General features: G+C 42.1%; 1 protein-coding gene across 15 annotated transcripts in view; it reads left to right on the forward strand.

Moving 5' to 3' along the window:
• robo2 (roundabout, axon guidance receptor, homolog 2 (Drosophila)) overlaps positions 1-24,351 on the forward strand; it is a 429,877-nt gene that overhangs the window by 60,278 nt on the left and 345,248 nt on the right. For 3 of the 15 annotated variants that reach the window (XM_074640487.1, XM_074640493.1, XM_074640485.1), the window contains exon 1: positions 6,245-6,911. The exons of 3 other annotated variants lie outside the window; for them this stretch is intronic. In XM_074640487.1, the coding sequence (XP_074496588.1) occupies positions 6,788-6,911 (124 nt within the window). In that variant the 5' untranslated portion in view covers positions 6,245-6,787. Of the gene's footprint in view, positions 1-6,241; positions 6,912-24,351 lie in introns of those variants that run through there. 9 more of the 15 variants (XM_074640481.1, XM_074640492.1, XM_074640498.1 and 6 more) reach the window with 6 other exon arrangements.

Raw genomic sequence — 24,351 nt, forward strand, 5'->3', positions numbered from 1 at the left:
TGTGTCAGTGTGCTGACTTGACTATGACTTGCCCCAAACTGCATGTGATTATCATAAAGTGGGCATGTCGTAAAGAGGAGACTCGTGGGTACCCATAGAACCCATTTTCTTTCACATATCTGGAGGTCGGAGGTCAAGGGACCCCTTTGAAAATGACGATGAAAGTTTTTCCTCGCCAAAATTTGGCACAGATTTGGAGCGTTATTTAACCTCCTTCGCAACAAGCTAGTTTAAGATGGTTGGTACCGATGGATTCCTGAGGTTTTTCTAATTTCATGATGCCGGTATATTAATTCGCCCGCTACAACATCCGAAAAATCAGTTGAGTTAATGCGTTAAAGAAATTAGTGCAGTTAATGAATTTGCATTTACGCGTTATCGCATTAACTTTGACAGCCCTAAAAATGATATAACAGTCCATTGTATAGGGATAGTTAACTTGTTTATGTAATTTTGTAATTAAGAATTAGCATGACCTTTAATCAAAATCAAACTGCAGTATATTTTTAATGGATTGCTTTACAAGCTGCTATGTTTTCCAGTTTTCACAGTGATCAGTCATGTGACAGACGAGCCAGGCACATACAGTATGTACATAGCAATCATATTTACTAATTGTTTTCTACAAGCAATGCCCCTTTCTAGTCTGGCTTGTTTACTGATTTGAATTGGCTGACAGAGACATAATCTGCTTATGATCTTTAGCATGTGGTTGCCAGGAGCCATACTGGGAGTAGTGCTCTATTCAAGTGTGTCGCTTTGTCGACCATAATCTGTACATTTTGAGCGAAAGTTAGAATAAAAACACAAACAAACCGACTGGCATCGATGTCCTAGCTTTGATATGTTTGCTGTGCCAATATTAGTAAGAATTCAGGGAAAAGACGGCATTCACCTGCTAACAAAAGAAAGGTTCTACCTCTGATTATCTGATTGGAACTTGCTGGGCTCTGATTCTGATTATAATTAGAACGTTAATCATTACACAGAGGTTAAAATTGCAGGAGAAATGATCATTTCACTGCTGCACAACAGTCATTTCAAGAGAGACAAACAGCCAAATCTATTCCATTATAGACTTCCAAACTACACCCCTGTCCTGTGCTGGGACACACATGGGCGGAGTGAATGGGGATGGATGGTTGGATTAGGAATGCCGCGAGCGAGTAGATTATCCAGTATCTGGGCAGGCAGATGCGCAGAGGAGAAAACGACTACACAAAGAGCCAGATCTCCATCGGGATCAATTCATGGTGCTCGCTCTGTCACTTCCTGTGAAAAAGCAAATTTCATGGTGTGTTTTCAAGAGGCCGGGTCGGAAAGACATCAAGAAGACATTTTCTCTCTCTCTGTCTCTCCACTTCTCTTTCTCCTCTACTATTTGGCTCTCCCTACTCCACACTCACTTACTCTCCATTTCTGGGTTCAGTTGTAAGATGTGCAAATGCGGCCAGTCTTCTTTCTCACACACATGCACAGTTGCACTTAAGAGACACATGAACGCACGCATGCTGTAACCTATATTTGCTGAGTATGGTGAATGCCTATGTGTACATTTTTTAAGAGGTTTAGCCAGCGAGAGCTGGAATGAGCGTTGCTGTTGGCTGAGTTTCTCAGCCCGGGGCCCCTCGCCTCACTCCCCCATTTCGCCCAGTAGAGCTTCATCCTTATCGCTGTCCTGCACCCCATCACTGCTGAAGCTGGGCTCCTCTCCTGCTTGACCACATTTATCCAGGGGCCTCTTGTCTGGGGGTGATAAGCTGTCAGACTTACCAGTATGGATGTAGGGGTTCCCATACCCCCTCCACTTCACTCCACCCTACTCCGCTTTACTCCTACCGCAGTAGTAGTGACTGTTTTGGTGAACCCTACTCAGCAATACTTCTGTGCTTTTTCCCCCAATACATCTGCCTTGACTATCACACACTGCACAGGTTCCTTCTCTTATCCCTCTTATTCCCTCTCCTTCTTCCCCTTTCGGTTTCTTAGTACTGAATTAAAGAGGCAGAAAGTATTTTGAAGCAAACACAACTCTGAATGGTTAGTGTAATGGGCTCAAAGGGACCTTAGACAAAGACACTGTGAATGCTAATTCCAGCTACACTTCACCAGATTTATGTCTGTGTGAACTAATTTTACACAAGAGGCAGCAGACATCAAAGTCTGTCCCTTTTATCCACTGATGACACACAGGCGTGAGTTTGTTTTTGGAACATCTGTGCTGTTTTTCTCTTTCTGAACTTTGTATTCAGAACTTTTTCCACATAATTATTAGTATACCTGCTACGGATTTGTGTGTTGTTGTCATCTAGCTGCTTATGAAATGGAGTCTTATGCACAGTAGCTTTTAGATTAGCCTTGGTTTGGTAAACCTAAAATAACCCTCTGATGTCGCAGTGCGATGAATTTACTGCACAGTGTGGGAGTTTTACCTTCTAAGGTGTAAATGAATGCAGTCGATGCAACAATACTAATGCCATTATAGCAACAATTGTTATTTTCAAGGTCTTGCTTTACACCCGTGGCTTATGAAGGAGCGCAGCCCTGTGACACAGACTGTAACAAGCTGTCACTGTAGACCACTTACTATTTAGCACAAGCTGTACCACATGCTCCATGTATTTTCAGGTCGTCCTCCACTAACCGCTTGCATCTAAGCTATTTGGTGTTTAGCCTCGCCAGCATCATTTAAATCTGGAGCCCAAGGTACCATGCCAGGCTCTTTATATGCAAAAAGAATAAGCTCTGAGTATTACTGTTTAACACAAAAAGCTCCAGGCTGCTGGTGAAAAACTCTTACTAAGAGGTGTAGACATGCAGCAAGATATATTGTAGCATTAGGCTTTGAATTTACCTTGTCTAGTGCAGATTTGCTTTGTAATTTTATAACTCAATTAACAAGGGACTGCCATACCTTAGAATGATGTACTTTAGCTATGGTGTAATAGCCCAGAAAGATGCAAACATTGCGCTTGTTTATCTGTCATCGGAAATGTGCGTCGCCAACAGATGCTCCTGCTGGTGTCTTAGAGAAAATACACATCTCTTTCCTCATGTGCAGAAAGCTTAATTGTAGTTCCTGGTGTCGTTGCAGGTTATTATGAAGGGAAAGCGAGATAGCGTGAAGGAAGAGGAGAATGGGGGTGGAGGGGCGGTTGCAGGTAGATTATGTGCGGATTCAAGATATTAATTTGCACTGTGTATAAAAAATTATGGACTTGATCATGGGTTTCCTCAGAAGCTGTAATTAGGACATTAAAGCCATGGTGTGTGCACGAGACAGCCTGTTCATACTCCCCGCTTGTGAAGTACCTGTTTTATGAACTTGGGAGCATAATGACCTTGGAGCTATAGTCAGAGAAATGTGGCTGGTAGGCTATCTCGACAAACAGTGTGCCTCGCATCCAAAAAACAGGCTCTTACAAAATCACGGCTGTCCATGGCATGCTTTTAATTTGTTAACATGTTTATGTTGGCTCTAGTATATTGGAGGAGTTGAGCTTTTCATCAGTTTTTAACATGTTTTTCAATTTTCTTGCAGTGAACAGTTTCCATTGTAGCGCTGCCATAGGTGCTACCTTGGAGCAGGGACTGTAAGGATGCAGTGTTATAAGACAGCTATAGTAGTTTATTTCAATAATGAATATCTCATAATAGGGATGTTAATAATTAACCGTTTAACCGTTAACCGACATTAAGCATTTTAACCGAATAATCGGTTAAAATGGTTAAAAGAAATATTTATAATTCATTAAAAAGCTGAGCGGCTCGTCACTTTAAGGAGAAAAGCTGGTCCACTTTAACAGCCCACCTTAAGAGGCGGAGCCGGAGTTGCAGGATACAGGAAGTCGGCTCCGGTCTCTCCAGCTCGCTTGAGCGGAGCCCCCAGGAAGTGCGCCGGTCGACGATCCGGACTTTCGTAGTGGCCAAACGGCGTTACTGCAACTTCCGTGTCCGTCATGTGATGCCATAGGGCCCAAAAATACTTTTTCCCATAGACTTACATTGGGAAAGAGACGTCTGTAACTCAACTTTTTTGAGGTGAATCAACTCCCCAGTACAAACACTCTAATAGTCCTTATTCAAATCATTAAGTTCTTAAAGTTGTAAAATGCACTAATAGCTGAATCCAGAGTTATTTCCCTTCCTCCGTTCATGTGAGTGAGACCCAGACCGTGACGTTGGGACCTCGTGACCAAGTCATGTGACCGAGCGGACGCTACTGCGCATGTCCCAGTTGCCCAAGATCCGCAAAGATACGGGTCCTTTTCCAGACGGAAGTCGAGCCATTTAGGCTTCATGCGCCAATGAGCAGCTCTCATAGGAATGACCGGGGCCCCACCTCCAACACTGGATCCAGTTCTCTTAATAAATCCATGGCTTGAGCGGAGGAGTTGTAGTTTCGTAGCATTTATTCAGCGACAAATAAACTGTACGCACACTGCTACACCTACGTTCACAGCTAGAACGCCACCAACAACCTCTAACTCACCGCTGCCACACAAACGGACACTCGTTAAAGTTACTTTGCGCTGACAGACTGTATGTGTGTAGCGGCGAGCAAGAAGCCAATGCTAGAGCTGCTAACGTAGCACAAATACACACACTGTTTTTCGGACAATCGCTATCATAAATCCGGGCAGACACACAGCTGACAACCTGCTAAACTAAACTAAATGGGCGATGGAGACTTTTACTGGGAAAGTGGCTGCATGTCCGCGACACTACACGCAGCATCGTAGCTGCTAAGTTAACGCTCCCGGACGGTGAACTGGGGACTCAGTTGTCGGTTGTGCTCATACACTGCAGCTGGCGCAAGGCACAAATCTTGTAGGTTAACGGTTAATAATTGGTTGACGAGGGTCGGTTATCGGTTAAGAAAATTTTCAAAATTAGCATCCCTATCTTTTAACGTGAATTCTTTCTTTCTTTTTCTTTCTTTTCTCTGTGGAGCATCGATCTGTCATTAGTAGATTAATATCAACAGAATTGTCAGCTATTCTGTCAGGCAAAAGCTGAAAATCATTAGTCATTTATCAAGCAAGAATGCCAAATATTCTCTGGTGCCAACGCCTCAAATGTGAAGATGTGGTGTTTTTATCTGTTTTATATAGGGATGCACCGATTACACTTTTTCAGTACTGTTATCGGCCAATACCGAGTACCGATCCGATACCAGTGTTTAATTAATAAGCTGTATGCCTCACTGTGTGGAAGTGACTGGGATCATTCTTTTATGTGTAAGGCAACATCAGGCTTGACTTAAACATTGCTTTCTTAACTTTGTAAAACAAAATGTGACCAATATATTAATTTAACTGTTTTTTATTATTAAGATAAAAAATCGTACACCAGCAACTTGATATAGAATCATCTAAATTAACAGGAATTACAGTTCAAGTGTAAACTTTTTTAATGCAGCAACAAATTGGTCAAAACTAAAACAGGACTTAAAATTACAGTATATACAGCGTATACAGCGTAGCTATTTGAGTCAGTATCGGTATCAGTTTTATGTATTTGGAAATTGAATATCTTTGTGTTTTGGACTGTTGGCTAGAAAAAGAGATGTCTCCCTGGGCACCCTACTTTCGACTTTTTATTTACCAAACAATTAATTGGTAGATTAATTAATAATAAAGGTAACCATGGGGTTAGGAGAGGGCTAGTGGAGTAGCATGCTTTCATTACCATTTAAAACTGTCCAGAACAGCTTGTTTAACTTGTACTGCTGCGTGAATGGCATGGTTGTGATCCACAAATATGACTTATACAACATTTTCTTTTGGTTCGAGCTCAAAATGCAACAATCAAATCACATTGTAGACAAGTTTCAAATACACGTTCCAGATAAACAATTTCTCCACTACGATGTAGCTTGACTTAGTCTGCACTTGTCTAGGGGTATTTAGTGCACTTTTTTTGACCGTGAGCTGTCACAGCACAGGGGGATGGGTCAAGAGGCGAGAACCCTACAATTTCCCCACCAGAGTGCTCCTTCCTGATCTCCTACTCTCTTTCTCTCTCCATGCTCCGTTGCCTCCAGTCATGTCTAGCTCCTCACTTTGGCAAGGGTGATGCAATCTCTACGCAAATGTCTCCCTGATAGAGAGCATCTCTACAAAGATGGACCTTGTCTGTCCTCACCTGTTATTCTTACTTGCCTGTTTGTTGGGTTACACTACCAGACAGCCTCCGTCCAACACACCCCTGAAGAATTCTGTCTAGAGTGCAGAGGGTGGATTGTGCTCTTCCACGATGTGAAGCTCTAAGCAAAAGACAGAGCGCAGAGGAATGAATTCCCTCTGAAACCCAGAGTGAGGAGGGCAGGAAATAATTCAGAAGCAGCTCCAACAGCAGCAGCAGCAGCATCGGCATCAACAGCGGTGGCAGCAGTGAGCGTGAGAGAGACGGAGAGAGAGGGAGTGTGTGAGTGTGTGTGCGAGAGAGCTTGAGTGAGAGCGAGTTCCTATGCATTGTGCTGAGTGTAGCTGAGCTGTGCCGTCGCGTGGCAAGCTGTGTGTTCCCTTTTGGTTCCCGTGCGCTCTGGCGAGGCAGAGCTTACAGAAGGGGAGAGATGTGGCTTCACTCGGAGCCCCAGCATCAGTGAAGACCAGCACCCGGCCGGGGCATCACAGAGCAGCATGGTAGGACTAGAGACCCACTGCTGACAGCAGCGTGACTGATGATGACAGCCCACGCGTGGGTTACCATGCGCCACAGCCGCGCTGCTCTAGGAGGAAACACAGCCATGTGAAAGTGACTCGGCTGCCAGCAACTCTTGGACATGTTTTCCAGGGCAAAGTCTGGATTTCGTTTTGTGTTTGAACTTGTTTTTTTTCTCTTGGTGCTGTCTGGCTGTCCCGAACTCACCTATCAGGCAAGGACTAAAGGCAGATGGAACAAGGGGGGTAAGTGATGATGGGCAACCGTTCTCTACATTTGAAGGGTTCATTCATTTGTAAATTTGGGTTGAGATGTTGAGCTGTACTAGTGATTTTGGGTGGGACAGTGTTAACATTTTGGATGACATATTCTCATCACATCCTGACCTTGCCTTGAAACACTTTTGGATTTGGATGTTTTGAGCCACTATTAGATGCCTGTAAAAGTCTGGACTTATTCATATTTCTCTGGTATATGGCTGTACGGTCTTTACAATTAGGACTCACTGTGGCAGCTGAGGTGTGTTCAGAGGAAGTTGACCTGTTTTTCTTTTTACCGTAGGAGGAAGTGATGACCACTTACAGAATGTCTGCTGAATGGTTTTGTCTAACTTTTCAGTGGTAGTCAATGTATAGCTGTCCAGCAAGAAACACTTTAGTTGACGTTTTTCATAGTTTTTAGGGTTTTCATCACTTTTACTGTTCTGCATCTATCTTTTAGTGTTTTTTGAAACCCCTCCACCCTTTAAGCGCATATACTCACACACACACACACACACCCACCCTGCTCTCGCTGTGTGGCGGAGTGTGTTGAATGAGATCACGTTTATCGGTGCACCCTGGAATCTTTGGTTGGCGGGACATTCCACCAGTGTCTCAGAACTGTGATATTTGGTTTAAAGACTTAGATCACTAGTCTTGAGGAGAGGTGTTAATAATTCATCTGAGCCCCCTCCGTGGGAGCGGTCCTCTCGCCCCTCTTGTAGCATTTAATCCCCTTTGTCGGATTAAAGGAACCTCTAATCTTAGTGCTAGTTCTCAGTGAGAAGGCTGAGAGATGCTCCCTGCAGCCTAGCGGCATTGCTAGCACTCGAGGCTCACGCTCAGTGGGACGTGTGTGTCTTCAAAGAGGCAGTGTCACCCCCGTGATCTATATAATGATTCCTTGCCACTTTGCTTTTGCTCTTGTTCTGCTTCAGCCGCTCTTACATTTCTTCAAATGCATCTCTTTTGCACCCTCCTTGTAGCGCGTCCACGTACTTCTCACCGATATGCATCATTACCACTCAGAAGTTCTATTTTAATGACTTGGACCATGCTCTCAGATTGATGTTACACGCTCTCAACTATTGGATAATGAAAGAATTTCTCTTTTGATGTCCAGTTCTTCTCTTCCTTTAATCACTTCATGTGTGCATAAATTGTTACAGTGAATATATGAAATGGGTTGTACAAATTCAGAATAATTAAATTTTTTTGTCAATGTAACATCAGTTTATGATTGAAGGAAACAAGAGAGAGAATAAAGTTTCCTTCTGCCAGAGCTTTCAAAAACAAGATGCATTTTCAGCCCAATTTTTGAATCTCTGAAATGATGGGTAAAATGTGTTCAAGGTTGGAATTTGATATGTTTGGTGCAAATACGAATCAGCAATCTGTAAACCAAGGGTAAAAGCAGATGAAATCCCAGCTATCACTGGCCTCTGGTGAAATGGAGGGCAGTGACCTCCCTCGGTGTAATTAGGCCATAGACTCCATTCCTATCTGTGCACAGTCAAACAAATCATTCCACTGCCATACTCTCAATTGTATCCCTGCTTGTTTAATTATGGTTTGTGACCCGTTTTAGAAAGACTAATATTTTCCATGATTAAGATAAGATCTGTGCAGGGTTGACGGACGTTTATGGATGTCCTGTCATTACCTACAGAAGATATTGGATGGGAATAGCTATTTAACATTTCATTTGTGGGCCATCATTGTGTCATTGGATTTCTCTCGCCACCGGTAATTTTCATTGACTCTAAATTGCCATTCATTATCACATTTAACGTCAGGATTTTCACGCTTGTGGCATTTGCCACTGCACAGTGTTAATCAATATTTTTCCTGCTGTTACCATTTATATTGGCAAAAGCACACTGGAGGTTTGCACGCAGAATGCATAGTTGTAAATAAGGATGTCATGGCGAGGAAATTTTCCACCACCTGTTAATAAACTTGTAACAACACCAGTGTTACCGATTACACCGGACATCTTACAAGAAAAGATGGCCAATATATGTAGAGCGCTAACTTTGATCACCAGCTGTGAACGCTCCGTCCTCCACATGGCGATTGCCTCCTTAATGTTATGGTTCCCTTTAGGGATGCTAATTTTGAAAAATGTTCTTAACCGATAACTGACCCTCGTTAACCGATTATTAACCGTTAACCGACAAGATTTGTGCCTCGCATGCAGCGGTACTAAGCTGCAGTGTATGAGCACAACAGACAACGGAGTCCCATGTCACCCGTACGGGAGCGTATGCTGCGTTCACTGTCTCCAGTTCACCGTCCGGGAGCGTTAACTTAGCAGCCACGATGCTGCGTGTAGTGTCGCGGACATGCAGCCACTTCCCCAGTAAAAGTCTCCACTGCACATTTAGTTTAGCAGGTTGTCCGCTGTGTGTCTGCCCAGCGTAACGATACTCTGTCTGCCCGGATTAACGATAGCGATTGTCCGAAAAACAGTGTGTGTGTTTGTGCTACGTTAGCAGCTGTAGCTCTGCTGGTAGCTTCGTGCTCCCCGTAGTCACACACATACGTGTGTTTGTGGTATTATAGCTGTGAACGTAGGTGTAGCAGTGTGTGTACAGTTTATTTGTTGGTGAATAAATGCTATGAGGCTACAACTCCTCTGCTCAAGCGAGCTCAAGACCCAACCAGCCAACTTCCTGTATCTGTAATCCCGGCTCAGACTCTCTTAAGGTGGACCAGATTTTCCCCTTAAAGTGACAAGTTTTTCTCAGCTTTTTAATTAATTATTAACATTTCTTTTAACCGATACCGTTAATCGGTTAAAATGCTTAATGTCGGTTAACGGTTAAACGGTTAGTTATTAAAATCCCTAGTTCCCTTAAAGCATCGGGTTTAAATCCAAAATATTACGGTATACAGTAGGCCCTTTTGCTATTCGCTTTGGCGCCAAATTCTCCGCCATCGTCTTGTCTAACAACTCTCTCTCATCCTGCTACTCTGTGCTGAGACTCCATATGGAGCAGACACTTTCACTTTCAGTTTGTAGCGTCCATTGTATGCCCGAACACCGTGTAACACCAGTAACACAAACTACTATGTCTAGCTGTAAACCATCTTATTTACTCATTAGAAATGACATGGCTGAGCTTTATGTTATACATCTACAGTATTTATGTGACCAGTGTACTTAAATACCACTAAAACATTGCGGTATGACAAATTTGTGACTTCACTTTGAACAACCGACGATTATTAACTTTCTCAAACCGCACACCATGAGATAGGTCACCTAGTAGTCAAATAATCAGCATTTATGCAATATCATTTTTGATTAAAATAAAGTATATACCCAAACTGCACTGATTTTCCATAAACTTGAACCATGCATTGAATTGAGCACCCAAAACCTTTTAAATGCCAAACAGTCACCCTCTGTAGGCTTGAAAAGTGGCTGTTGAATGTGTGTGTTTTGCTCTCTCCTTCAAAGAACAGCAGGTCTGGTCATGTTGAATTCATGTCAGTCACAACAGACTCCAATGGTGACAACTTGACCTGGTGGAAAACATTTCAAAATGTCCATAGAAATATGTCAAACCACCTCTGCAATCTAAATGGATTGATTCCCGTGTTGTGCTGTTTCCGTTCTCGAAGCTTCAAAGCCATAAACTTTTACAGCTGCTGCACCTGTCAAGCCTACAGGGGATCAGTGTTTCATACTCACAAGGTTTTGGGTGGAGCATTACTTCAACGCTGGATGTTGAAAACCAGTTCATATAAAAAATACTGAAGGGCAATACAGAAAAGAATGACATACTATAAAGAACTATTCCCAAAATGACCACTGAGACATCTCTAATCTCTTCACATGCTACGGTGTCACACCATGGGGCAATGTAAGACCAACATATCCAACAAAAAAGAAAAGATTTTATAAGCTTGTATGGGTAAGTTCCTTGTATATTTCTGATTAATTGCGACCAAACTGTGTTTCACTTTGACTTTGAGCCATCCTTGCACAGCCTGATGTAGTCTGACTGTGGGTAGTCAGTGGATTAACACCAGGTGTACCAGCTGTGGCGTGGTGAAGGTTGCAACGTTATTTATTGTCCTCCCATATCAAGAGAGTGGAGAACTCACTTACTTACTTCCTATGCATGATTTCTGGCGTGGCCCAGAATCCAGAAAATGACTGTTCCTTTATATTCTCATACCACCCTGCAGGGAGAGCCTCCATAACTAATATCACACAGGCGCACAGATCAGGGGTAGCAGAGATTGAAGTGAGCCTGGCAATTGGGGGAAAATCCAATTGGATGTATTACGATCCCACCAAACTACAATAAATGGTAATGTGAAGACAGTAGCAGGTGGAGAGAAGCCTGGCTGTGTTCGCACAGAGCTCCGAAGACAAACGATATGTGGACTAGCCCACGTTTAGAAACAGGGTCATTTTTCGTAATGTTCTCAACAACTGATTTACTAAACAGAGGCCTGCAGAGGCAGTCAGTGAAAGAGTAATGGTAACAATGAGTGACCAACACCTTTTACAGAAATACCGCTCACACACTCCTCTGTCTCCCACAGCCGAGTGTATCTGACCGTCTAGGATGGGAGTGAGAGAGTATCAGATTCATAGACCAGGAGAGGAGAGCAGGAATTAATATTACCACTTCCTACTCACACAGGAATAGTGTAGCCTGCTACAGATCAACAGCCCAAATTGCTTACTTCATCACTGCGTTTGCACATGCTCCATAACGGCGCAATTAGTGAGCGCTATTCAGGGATGCTCTGACCACGAGAAAGAATAAAGCAAACATTAACTTTACACCATTTATTCAGGTTTCCTTCAGTCTAATTGAATTTGCAACTCTTATTCTAAATGATTTAAATAATTGAAATCACTATTTAATGATCAACTCAATTTAAATAGTTTTGAGAGACTTATATTGTTAAAGGATTAATCCTTAAAATTGTACTCTCCAAAGTAACTGCTGAGACATCACTAAAAACAAGTCAAACATGGCAAGAAACACAAGCGGTCAGATGATCATAGGCCCTGTTCACACCTGGTATTATGATGCGTCCTCAGTGATCAGATCACAAGTGGACAGCTTTAAGTACGTCTGTTCGAACCTGGCTTTAGATTGCGTCTCCACATGCATCTTCAGTGGCCACTTGTGATCCGATCTCATTTCCCCGCTCTGTATTCAAATAAACACGCAGTAAACACACGGCTAATACAGCAGCCGTTGTGACGTAATACGGAATGTCGGTAGTAATATCCTACATATTCGTTAATTCTGGTACATTGTATTAACATCAAAATAAAAGATTATTGTCGCCGGCAGGCACCGCTGCTTTTGCCTGACAACAGCGAAATACAGCGCTCCAGAGAGCCGGGGAGGACAGAGAACAGGCGGGCGGTCGGGTGTCAGCTCCGCGCAAAGCAGCGGAACAAAAACAGCGATACATCCCCGACAGTATGATAATAATGCACTTTGCGTGCCTAGTCTACATACAGTAGAGCACAGAGGCCGTTTCCTGGCTGACAAGCCCCCTTGTCTGCCTGTTTATTCACCTGAGGGGCACGGTGATCCCGCGGATCCCAGCTGGACATCAGATGAGTAGGCGGACCTTAATGTGGCCCAGGATGCATTCACTACACACTGCTAAAAGAATGTGGTCATATGTGGCCCAGACCACCTCTGAATGTGGTCTGAAAGATCGGATCTCAATGCGTCCTCAATGCGTCTTGAGTGTGTTCACACCTGTACTTAGAGCTGTCCACTTGTGATCGGATCACTGAGGACGGATGTTAATACCAGGTGTGAACAGGGCCATAGAGGTTTTAAACAAACCCCTAGGTTAGCCAAGTTTATTTGGAAGAGAAAACAAAGTGGTAAAACAGTTACCCAATAAACATCCATCACAGTTTACAGACCAACTTTCTGCTTCACTTTTGACCTACTTTTTGTACCGTAGTTGTTCGTACACACTGTTGTCCTGTGCAATGAGGGATTTTACTTTCTAATAAAGTAGTAGATAATATGGTTAAACAGCCCGTTCTCATTCCCAGGGCGTTAAATACTGAGGCTTTGTCACGGCCGTGTTCAGTGCACACGGGCCAGCAGGAAACACACAGGGCTTTCCATTAACTCTAATGTAAACCCATCCGTGTGGTGACGTAGTTAAGATAGCGAAAAGACACTCACCGAGTGTCACGTTAGAATCAGCTGTTTGTTCGTGTCCCATGTTCACAACGTTCAGTGTCATTTTCACTGTGCAAACATAGCAGTTTTAAGCCCAACCATGTAGTGCATTCCTAAACCTAACTATAGTGATTTTGTTGCCTAAACCTAAAGTGACGCCACGGTTAAATATAGTGTTGTTGTTTTTTTAAAGATTATTTTTAGGGTTTTTTGGCCTTTTATATGATAGGACAGTGGATAGACTGGAAAGAGAGGGGGCAAAATGCAGCGAAGGTCCGCTAGTCAGATTCGAACCCGGGCCATATTGGTTTTGATGCCAAAAATAAAGTGATGCCAAGGGACGTGACGGTATGTAACGAGCTGGGATGAGAACGTGTTGGGCTGAACTTTCTTGTTGCCTACACGTGTTTGTTGCACAGTCGGACTTGTTTAGCGATGCTGCAGCATTTTGAGCTACTAAGAGACAAACTGAAATTATTCATTAAGCTTGATCTTCATAGATAGTATCTCTACTGCTGTGTATGCATACCGGCAACACTTTGTGACATGTGCTTACCTAATTTGATCAGTGCGTCGGCAGCTTTTTCTTAAATTAACGATTTGTTTTATTTATTTAGGCTGCTAGGGTTAAGATGTTGATGTAGTGTATGTATGTTTACAAGCCAGTCTTCTCTTTAGAATTACTATTAATGGATGTCATCCCCAACCACCCGACATGCCCCTCATGCCCTGCCCTAGCAGGAAGGCAGAACTGTCTGCGGGGATAGAAATATTATACAAACTAATGGGGGAAAAATTAGGCACCAGCCTGACAGAAAAATTAAATCACTGTCATTACTTTCAATTAATATGTTTTGACTTGTGTCTTGGGGCAGGGAACACAGTGATGGCTGTCATAGGGGAAAATCGCTCTCTATCTGGTCCTGTGATGTTTTGCTGACATACTGTGACTCAGTTACTTTCATTGGTAAGAACAGTTTTCAGCATCCCATGTAGGGGTGGGCGATATGGCAAAAATAGCATATCACAATTTTTTCAGGCAGGATCCGCGATCTTTTCACGATTTTTTTTTTTATGCTGGTTTTAAAGACAATTTTGCAAGTTACTGAACATTACAACCAAACTAATTTCCCCATTTCAAAAATACAGCCCTATGAGCTAATAGAACATACGAAAAAAGAATATCATCATTAAAGCCAAACAGATTTTAATCAAGTGTGCAATTCTGCAAAGTATGAACATTCAACAAAAATTCTGACTTGGTTTCGACTCTGCTTCCTCTCTCTACGCCGCCTACGTCGCTTCTCGGAGCCGATAACAAGCCACGTAGTGATCTGGTCCGCCGGTATGTTGCGCGTCCTTTGAAAGTCGATTGTAACGGGGGTACTGTGCTGTAATCCGACGTTGATTAAGTCTTGACGACTATACACATACTTTGCCTGACAAAACTCGACAAACAAGTAAGCACCAAACTAGGAAGCGAAGAGCTGCTGCACTGATGCGTGCCGCCAGCTTGAAACTACCAGCAAAGGCAACTGGTAGAATGTAAACTGTAGCACGGTTCTACGATCTTGCTGTAAAGGCAGATCGTAGAGACATTTTAACCGTTCACGATCTGATATCGTCATATCGCACACCCCTAATCCCATGTATGCTAATGTAAAATTGTAGGCTGCATTTTCAGTTCTGCCAAACACATACTTTTTTTTATAAACAAAATGTTTACAAGACATCTATAATGAAGCAGACTTTGCTCCCTCATAATTACTCAATCATGACGAAAAAAGGCTAGGAAGGCAGAAAATACGCCTGCTGTTCCTCCTTCAATCCAATTAGATCATTAAGCTTTATGCCACTGCTAGTTGAGAAGAATCACTTTCTCAAATGTACTTGCCTTAATTTTGTACGCCCACGCCTTGTTAGAAATAAATGTAATGTGTACAAGCTGAATAAGTGTGGGAAAAGATTACAGATACAGTGGTAACAGGATTGAGTCAACATTAGGTATATGTTGTTGCTACCCAATTTAGAGCGACAGGGGGCTGTTATCAAATCAAATCCAGTGCTAAGAACATGATTTTGTGTGACTGTGTTATAGCATTGCTCTGCCTTACTATAAGGTATTGTAAAAAGTCATAATATGCAACATACACCGATGTAAAATAGGCACATGCATACAAATGTTGAGACTTCTGAAGCCATAATTACCATAGCATTAACATATCATTAAGTATTCTTCTTCCAAACAATACATATTTATAACACTGGCAAAATTGGTGATTTTTTACTTAAAGTGCTAAAATCAAATTGTCACACAGTCCAAGATGTGTTCACTTAATATTAGGCAGCAGTTTAGTTTCAGTGTTGCTTTGTGAATCGTCCAATCGTAAAAGAGTAGTGGGGCTAAAGACTTTTTCACAGCAGACATTTGGACTCGCCATAAGAAAAGCACAGGTGTTACTAATAGCATTTACTATGGCTGTGTTCTATTCAAATGACAGTGTGACCGCGAGCCAGTAGTCACAATACCAAGACCCTGAAACTGAAGCAGCTAAATGGAATTCAGCCGTCATTGGTTTTATTATTTACACCTGTGCTTTTCTTACTGTGACATGTCGAACTTCTTCAGCGAAAATGGACTATACACCTATTAGTTGATCTAAGGCCTCTGGCCTACACGATGTTGTATGTGGTTTTGCTTTCTGTTTGAATCATTTTACAGCAAATCACTGTGTAACCCTGTATATTGAGCTTTGAATGGCGTTTGTCATTGTATTGTCGTTGTATTGATATTCCTGTTTTCAAGGTCAGTTCAGCAGTATAACACCTTCAGTGAGTACAATAATGTTCATCGCAAAGTCTCCTAAATTCATATAAACTGTGTGTTCTTTTTCTACCTATGGATAGGGGTAGACAGATACAAGATAGGGATGCACCGATTTATTGACCGAACATCGGTATCGGCCGATATTCGCCTCGTTGACTGCCATCGGCCTATCGGCAAATAAGGTGACATTCGCCGATGGCAGATGTTTATCTCTTGTGTTGCAGTAATTTTACCCCGGCTAAATGTTGTGTTGGTTATTTGTGGTCGGTCTCGGACAACAGCAACCAGATGCTGATTCTGAGAAGAAGCTACTGGCTGGACACAACTCTGGCATAAAGTCTCTGGCTTCGTGCGCACATGTGGTTTGTTCACAAATAAAAGTGAAAGAAGAAGTCAGCCGTGTGGGAGTATTACACTGTCTAGGAGAATGATCAGCGATAACGTTATGTTAAAAAATAAATAAAGCGGTAAAGCATTAGCTTACAAGATTTCTTAAAAACTCTCAATGCGGTCTGGATGGGAAAGAACCTTGTGTGCATAATATGTCACTAGAAGTCTAGTCAGTCCAACGAAGGGTGACGCAGCACCCGGTACATTACAGTGGGAACATTCTCCGTGCCCTGCAGCCCGTCCTCCACACTGGGATCCAGTCCCGGTTGAACAGAGTGCAGCAGTACGTTGGAACCACTGCATTGTAGTCCCGTGGGTCCGTCCAGCCCGGACAGCTCTCTGGCGGTGTTCTGCTGCTACTAGTCAACTAGTTAATCGATCGCAGATTGCATCGTTCTCTCAGACTGATAAAAGAAAAAAAAATGAAAAATGCTAAAATGGGTCACCAAATCTACTTGGGCAGCCGTTACTATATGGGACTATATGAGTCTATAAGTGAGGAACGCTGCTTATGTTTCTAATTGCTTTTACTTTAACATTTAATTCATGTTTCTCAAAACACATATTTTTGTTGGGCTGTGTAAGTGCTGAAACATTCTTCTCATTGAGTAGGTAGTTATATAGCAGCTAAAAAGCCTTTTGAAGCATGAAAATATGTTTTTCATATGAAAGAAGGCTATGTTAAAGGTTGTTTCAAAAATGTGTATGATTGAATATTTGCTCATTCAAAGACAGTGTAATGAAATGCTGAATGACATTAAAACAGCCCAGTAACCTTGTTAAGGTCTTTGTTTCCCCGGCACGAAAGGGGAATAAATAACAGCAAAAACAAAATAAACAAAAACATCGGTATCGTCTATCGGCACAGATTTTCGGTGCCCTAATACAAGAGAAAAGATCACACTTATAAAAGCTAAATGTTGGCTTGGAATTGACTTAACTGATTATGTTTGAATTATCCTGTAAAGCCTGAACCTATTTAACTTCCACGATTTTCACCAATTCCAATATAAAGTTGTTTTAAAGCGAATGTAGGTTAGATAACTGTCATAGGGGGCCAATAGAACAGGTGAGTCACAACTTCATAAGTTTATCCATTTGTTACTAGTTACAAGTTACTAATTACAAGTCCTCAAATGTCTTGTAAATCACTCGTATGGCAACATGGTCTATTATGTTTGTTATTGTTAATACTAGTTGTGTTATTTGTTACACACTCAATTTGCTCATGCTATTTTGGTAGTTGCCAGTCATAATAATAATAATAATATTTCCACATTATTATCATGTTAACTAATATTGATTTTTATAAAGTTAAACATTTAAATGCCTTCTAACACCTAGCTTTCTTACATGTAATCTTCTAAATGAGGGATTTATCATAAGGTAAAAACAAAAAAAAGTTAATCTGAAGAAAGATTAGTTATTGTGGGCAATTATAGACGGAGGCAGTGAAATAACTGATTCAGTAAATTGGTAAAGTGCCATCACTGGGTATTGCACTTCCTCCTCCTCCCCACCCCAACCCCCCAGCCATACAGCGCAGCTTAATTGCCACATTCCAGTCACACGTCCTCTAATGAAGCTGATTTCTAATTGCAGTGGAAATTACACTTTACAATAACAGTGTTTTATGGGTGAATTTCAGACTGTAAATATGACAACTTAACGTGATGAATTGAAGTGGGTGCGTTTTACTGTCCAGGACCCTTTCACCCTGTCATTCCCTGCCTTGGCTTCATCCAAGTTGCAGAGTATCTGCTTGATCACATGTGAAGATGGTCCACGTGTAATAGTGTATGCATGGGTGCTTTACTGCGCTCCATATCTTTCCCTCTTGCTTCTCTCTCTCTCGTTCGCTCGCTAGAGATCATGATGATGGTCATGCTGATGTTTTGCTGTTTAAATTCTTCATTCAAATACTCGTAATGCAGCAAAGGGACAGCGGTAGTCTGTAGAGGAGGAGAGCTTCTTCTCTAACTGGCCTTCCAAGGCATTTGCTTTTTTGGGAAACATTTATTATTTCCTTGGTAAAGGATAGAGTAACATCACAGAGTCTCTGCCCAATTGAATTTTACTACTGTTGCCAGGAAGATGACGCTTTCATGGTCAGAAACAGCAATCGCAAGCATGTCGGTAGACAGGACTATATCTCAGTAAGCTTTTTTTTACCTTATCTGTGACTCGCTGCCTCACTCTTACTCACTTTCTTTTGATATACCTCCTTACCTCTCTTTGCTCTCTGCAATAAAACTTTAAACAGATAAGAAGCTTTTTTCTATTTCAGGGTCACCATTAGCCTGAATAATACATTGACAAGAGAAGAGCAGTTTGAGTTCTATGGAGGATAGAAGCACAGCCTTCAATTAAATTATACATCATTATCACAGCTGGCAAGCCTTGTGCGACGGTACCCTCTCCATCCTCCTCTAAATGTTCCATGTTACTGTCTTGTCCAATATTGTGTGTCAAGCAACAGCCTCTTCCTGTGCTAGCACAGAGCTGGGATGCATGGATGGATGGAGGTGCACATACAAAAAGGGCAACAGTCTAATGCCAGGTACGCATTAGATGAGAATCAAGCCGATTTTAGGCCAGATTCCCCGCCCCCCCACCCCCCGACAATGGTCAGCAACATTTTTTTGATGGTTCTAAAAATGATATTTCCAGATATTCCTGCGGTGTGAGGTATGTTAAGAGTGTTTTTTACATCCCCCGATTGGCTCGGAAGTCCATCCTGGCCACATCGATCATCGACAATCTGATGATGGGAACCCCGAGGACAAACGAGGATTCCCATGTGACTGCGTAGTCACATGGGAAAGAATGATAGCCAATTGAGAACAAAGCTGACTGAAGAAGGAAGGACAACAACCACCGTCATGGCGGCTGCAACTAATGCATGAGCTAGCCTTAAGCAGAGGGACATGGCTTAAAGGAATATACTGGTGTTATTCTGACTTACTGTCATTGTTAGAGATCGTCACTGTCTTTCATAAACAGTGGCCACTGGTTTGGTGGCATTGAACTGATGCAATCGGTCAATAAAAACAACAGCACTATGCTTCAGTCAGATGGTAACGTAATCTCCTGTTTTGTCCCCAAAGCATACACCATGTACCCATATGCACGCACAGTTTGTTAAGAACACAAATAACTTCCAAGGATTGCAATATGCCAGGAAACGCACCAGTGTGGTTCTTTAAAGTCACTGCAGGCAGTCTGTTAGGTCAGATGTGGATCCATGGGAAGTAAAGGGCATTTTGCCTCTCGCCCGTGCAGTAGAAAGTATGTCCAACCAGATGCTGAATGTCATTTTGGACCCCGGGAGATGCAGCAAGAAGCTGTGGCTTTGTGGGAAATATGTCAGTGCAGCATTTATATGAAGCAAGGGATTTTCACTGCCAGATTAAGGTGTCCACAAAGGCCCCCCCTTTACATTTTGCATTAGCATGCGTCTTATCCAGATCCCCTCTCTTGCCCTCACAAAGATGTCACCAAAATGCCAAATGCTGTTAACAGTTATTTTTAAACACGTGTCTTCTGGGTGCGGCCTAGTACCATTTTTTTAAATTGAAGTTATAACTCTTTTAATTTAACAACATTGTGTAATCATGTAAGAACAAACTTTCTAATTTTACAGCTAAACAGTACAATACAAGATGATTCTGAAAACATTTGAGGTGAGAAATAGGCATTAATTGTAACATAATATTGATTCATATTTGATCAGCGCTGCCTAGTTTGTCCGTTTGATCGGAGTTTGCGAGTGATTGACGACTGCTCTGAGACAGCAGCTTGACAGCAGACCCAAGATCAGCTCTTACTGCTTGTTTTCCTCCGGTCTGTGAAATCTTGCAGATGCCGTTAGGAGCACCGGAGGACACAGAGGCACATGATTTTTTTCAGGTTACCTGTTTCATGTACTACTGTCACGATATAGCGACTTTAAGCTCTATCATACTGCAGATTATAGATCATACATTGTTCGTTCAGCAGGGGTACAAACACATAGACTCAAAATATAGTGTATCAAATTGTTATTATTGTAGCAAATGAACTTAGCATTAATTCCCCTTGCCCTTTTGCTTTTGAAATAGTCATCAGCAAAGTAATTGTACTGATGACTAATTATGCCGTCATCCATTCAGAGTAATAACAATTTCTCCACCCAGACAGTGATGAGAAAACTGTGTTAGGAAATGTGTTTCAGGTGATTACGCTGAAATCTGATGATCAGAGGAGGCTGTCATTCATTACATTATTACAGAAATTTAAATAGCAATCGTGTTTATTTCAGCATGGAGGAGGTAGTTTCTGTTCTAAAGGGGTCTATAACTTTTTCTGTCAAAGAAAGGAGTGCCATCACGACAATGTACACTCTAATGCAGAGCAGCCTGAAGCGGTGGTAATGTGAAGAAGACATTGTAGAAAAACAGAACTGTCAGGACTCATCTGCTATTCTACTTGGATAAGAAGTGAAAGCTGGAGTTGAGAAGGACATTCTCAAGTGTGTTATTACACCTGCCCCATATTAGTGCTGCATTATTAACACTGTCCTTAGCCCACTAGTTAATTAACCCCGAAGACCTTAATTTACTGACGAATAATGCATAACAATGGATTAGCTTCCTGTTCTCATTACTGAGATTGATTGATTAAAATCACAGCTGCTTTATCGGTCATGTTTAAATATGACCATATTATCAGGGAGTTGCCGTTATTGAGTTACCGCCAGCAGTGAACTCCAGCAGTACAATATTCAGTTTTAATATTTCATGCTGAAAGAGCTTGTGAAACCATTGTCTTTGGTTTTACACTACAAGTAGAATACGGAACATTTGTTGAAGGTTTATTGTGCGTCTCGAGGTCAATATTTAGATTATAAATTATTTGTTTGTTGAAATATCATCCCTAAATCATGTCATGTTGTGAAATTATGTATCATTAAAAACCAAAATGTTCTGGCACTTGACAGGGCCAAAAATGATATTGCATGATGTAAAAACAAATACATAGTATTTATGCATATTTTGCCTAAACCATACTGTACATCTACAGTTTCTGAACTGGCAAAGCTGAAAATTGAGCAAAAAGATCTTAAAAGAAGCTACAATTCTGACATACACCATCTAGAGAAACCACATTGTACAACTTCTTTACAAATACAGACAGGGCTGGGAGAAAGGCGAGAGTGGTTTCTGTGGTCTGACTATATAGAGATGAGAGCTTTTTCAAACGCCTGAAAACTAGCGTTTACACTGGTAAAAGTTTCAGTGTGTTGTGTGTTGTCAATATGAGAACCGATTCAAACACAGCGTAATGACTAATTGTGGGTTGGAAGAAACATTTGTGTCGTCAAATTGATGAATGTTTTCCAAATGCTGCACGTATGTTGTCAAGTGGGGAAGATGTTTCTTCATTTGCTTGTGTTGTGTCTGTTTGCAGTGCGTTGAGCTCTCGGCGCCACCGTAGTTACGCCATATAAATTTCAATTACAAAAACAAAGGATTGTATAATAAACACGTGCACGTGAGTGTGACCATGAAACTCTTTTTGCGAGCGCCGCTGCTGCTCCTGTGACTGGCAGCATTGCTTTGCAGGTTGTCGTTGTAAAGTCATATTTAGTGCAGCATTATGCCTCTGTGCACTTTTGTGTTGCTGGATTAGAGTGTTTATTGTCCAATTTATCATGCTCAGTTTGCCTGCCATGAAAAATATCTCCCCATCTCTGAATATGTAATGGCTCTGCTTTGCAAATACAGCGAGGAGAATATTAACAAGTGGTCTCTGCAATCTTCCAGCTGATGCCTCGCAAAGGTTCGAGAGCACGATTTCCTGCGGCGACCAAAATAACTTGTCGAATATTAACCTAAAGGCAATAAGCTTAAAACAACGTCAGGATATTGCTTTACCTGACAAGGATCATTTTCTGCTTAAGCCTATGAAATATATGAAATGAGAAAATGTTGAATCACAGTGAACTCCAATCGGTGGTTTCTTCTGTGTCGTAACCGTTCCAGCCGAGGTTTCTCACCTTTGCTTTCTGTCGTAATGGGTGGCTATGATGCAATGGCAGCGTGAAGTGATATAAGGCCGGGGATGCTTTGAAAGATGAGATGGAAGTCTGCACACTGAAGCTGGATTAAGAGTTTAATGACTGGTAAAATTGTGGCATTTTGTCCAAGGTGACCCTTGTGGAGAGATGATCATGCCAAAGCTAGATGAAAAGTGAAGGTAATCCGTTCTTCCTCATTTCCAGATAGCTGTCACCAGCAAAGGCTTTGTCACCAAGGCCCAAGGCATGTAATTACACTTTTATTGGCTTTAGGGAGACTGCATCATTCATTTAAAGAATAATCTCACTTGTGAGCGCGGGCCACAGTATAGATAGATCATACCTGCATGGACGCCTCTTGTTCTGTCTCGCTGCGGTTTAATGGGCTTTTATGAATCTAGGTTTGATGCATTGTTAATAGTGTGTAGGGTGTTAATACCTGAGTGTTATCCAGAAGTCATCCCTCTCCCCTCTTCAGCTGGGCGTTTCGTGAGTTGAAGAGCAAGGCCATACAAGTGTGACAGCAGCAGCATGCAAGTGTCTGGGTCTACTGCCAACCAGCCTTGACACCATTAGCTCTGGTGACACATTAAGGTTCTGTTTGCCTTGTAATTTGTTTTGTCTGTCAATTTGATGGATGTCTTGTTTGCCGGCACTTCCTCACACGCTGGAAAACGGTGGCTCGAGGACATTGTTAAACGAACTTCAAAAAGGGGAGCAGAAGGCATTTGTTTTCTCCAAACAGGTTTTTTTGTGTTAATGGGTGTGTGCAACATTGTCTTGACTCCGTGCCACGCCAGACACTGGATAACTAAAGGTGAAAAGCTAATTGGAGGAGAAAGGCAGGGCAGGACCAGAGGCTCGAGTGAGCTGGAAATAGAGATCTCAGTGACATTCTAGGAGTACATTTCTTAGCTTATATCAGTGTGGAAATCTTAACTTTGTGGCTGGCCTCTGCCTGTGTAGAAAAACGATTTGTGCTGAAGTGTAACGACTAAAGCCACCTTGATGTCAATTTCATCTGCTCTTTCTTCCTATAAATGAATGCCGGTACCCCAGTACATTAATTCTACCTCTAAGTAGCCACCGCTAATTCCTTTGCAAATTCTTTATTCACACTATTGACCTCACCTCTGTGACTGAGCAGTGCCGCAATATCCATATAACTGCAGTTTAGCACACTCGAGGAAGTGTAGAGGGGCAACAAAGAATAGCTTCACCTGTTTCTGCTCAGATGACAGGTCAGGCAACCGACAGCACAGGACTGTTGAAAATTGCCTTGCCTGACCACTCGCCTCAAGCTGTGCAGTGTGAGAAGCCATCAGAGAGCCCTCTACCCAGACCACTCAGCTGAGGAAACGTTACTGCTACACCACCAGCTCAGCTTAATGAACCACCTCACCATTACCTACATGCAATGCCCTAGAACGTGTGAGAATAAATAGTACACTCCCATGCGTAACACTGCTGGTTTCATCTCTTAAAATAATACCGTTTGGTCATTTAGACATTTTATGTAAATGTTTCTTCAAGCTTTTTTTCAAACATGACAGGAGAGCAATGTTTGGCACTCGGAGCACAAGAGTGAGTGGTGTCACTGTGTCAGAACAGCCGTAGCTGAAAAAGTAATGACATCAAGAAAGATGAGTATTGTCAGTTCTTTCAAAGGCTACACCAGTGATGGATTTTAAAATGTATTTTTTGTGTTGAATTTGTAATTAATGATCGTCATGAATGCAAAGGAGACTCGCTACAGCTTCCCACAGTTTTATCAGAGAACTCTGCTCCTTATTTATAAAGTCTAATAGTGTGAATTGAATTCCTATATGCTCAAATCATAGATAGACATCACGGCTAAAGCTGCATGTTAACTCTGTCACGGACAGGAAACGTCATCGTATTGCGGTAACGTGTGGTCAAGCCAGCCACTCGCATCTCCGTGGTCAAATGGGCCGACGC

This window comes from Sebastes fasciatus, chromosome 7 (genome assembly GCF_043250625.1).
Source record: "Sebastes fasciatus isolate fSebFas1 chromosome 7, fSebFas1.pri, whole genome shotgun sequence".
In the NCBI taxonomy this organism is placed as follows: Eukaryota; Metazoa; Chordata; class Actinopteri; order Perciformes; family Sebastidae; genus Sebastes; species Sebastes fasciatus.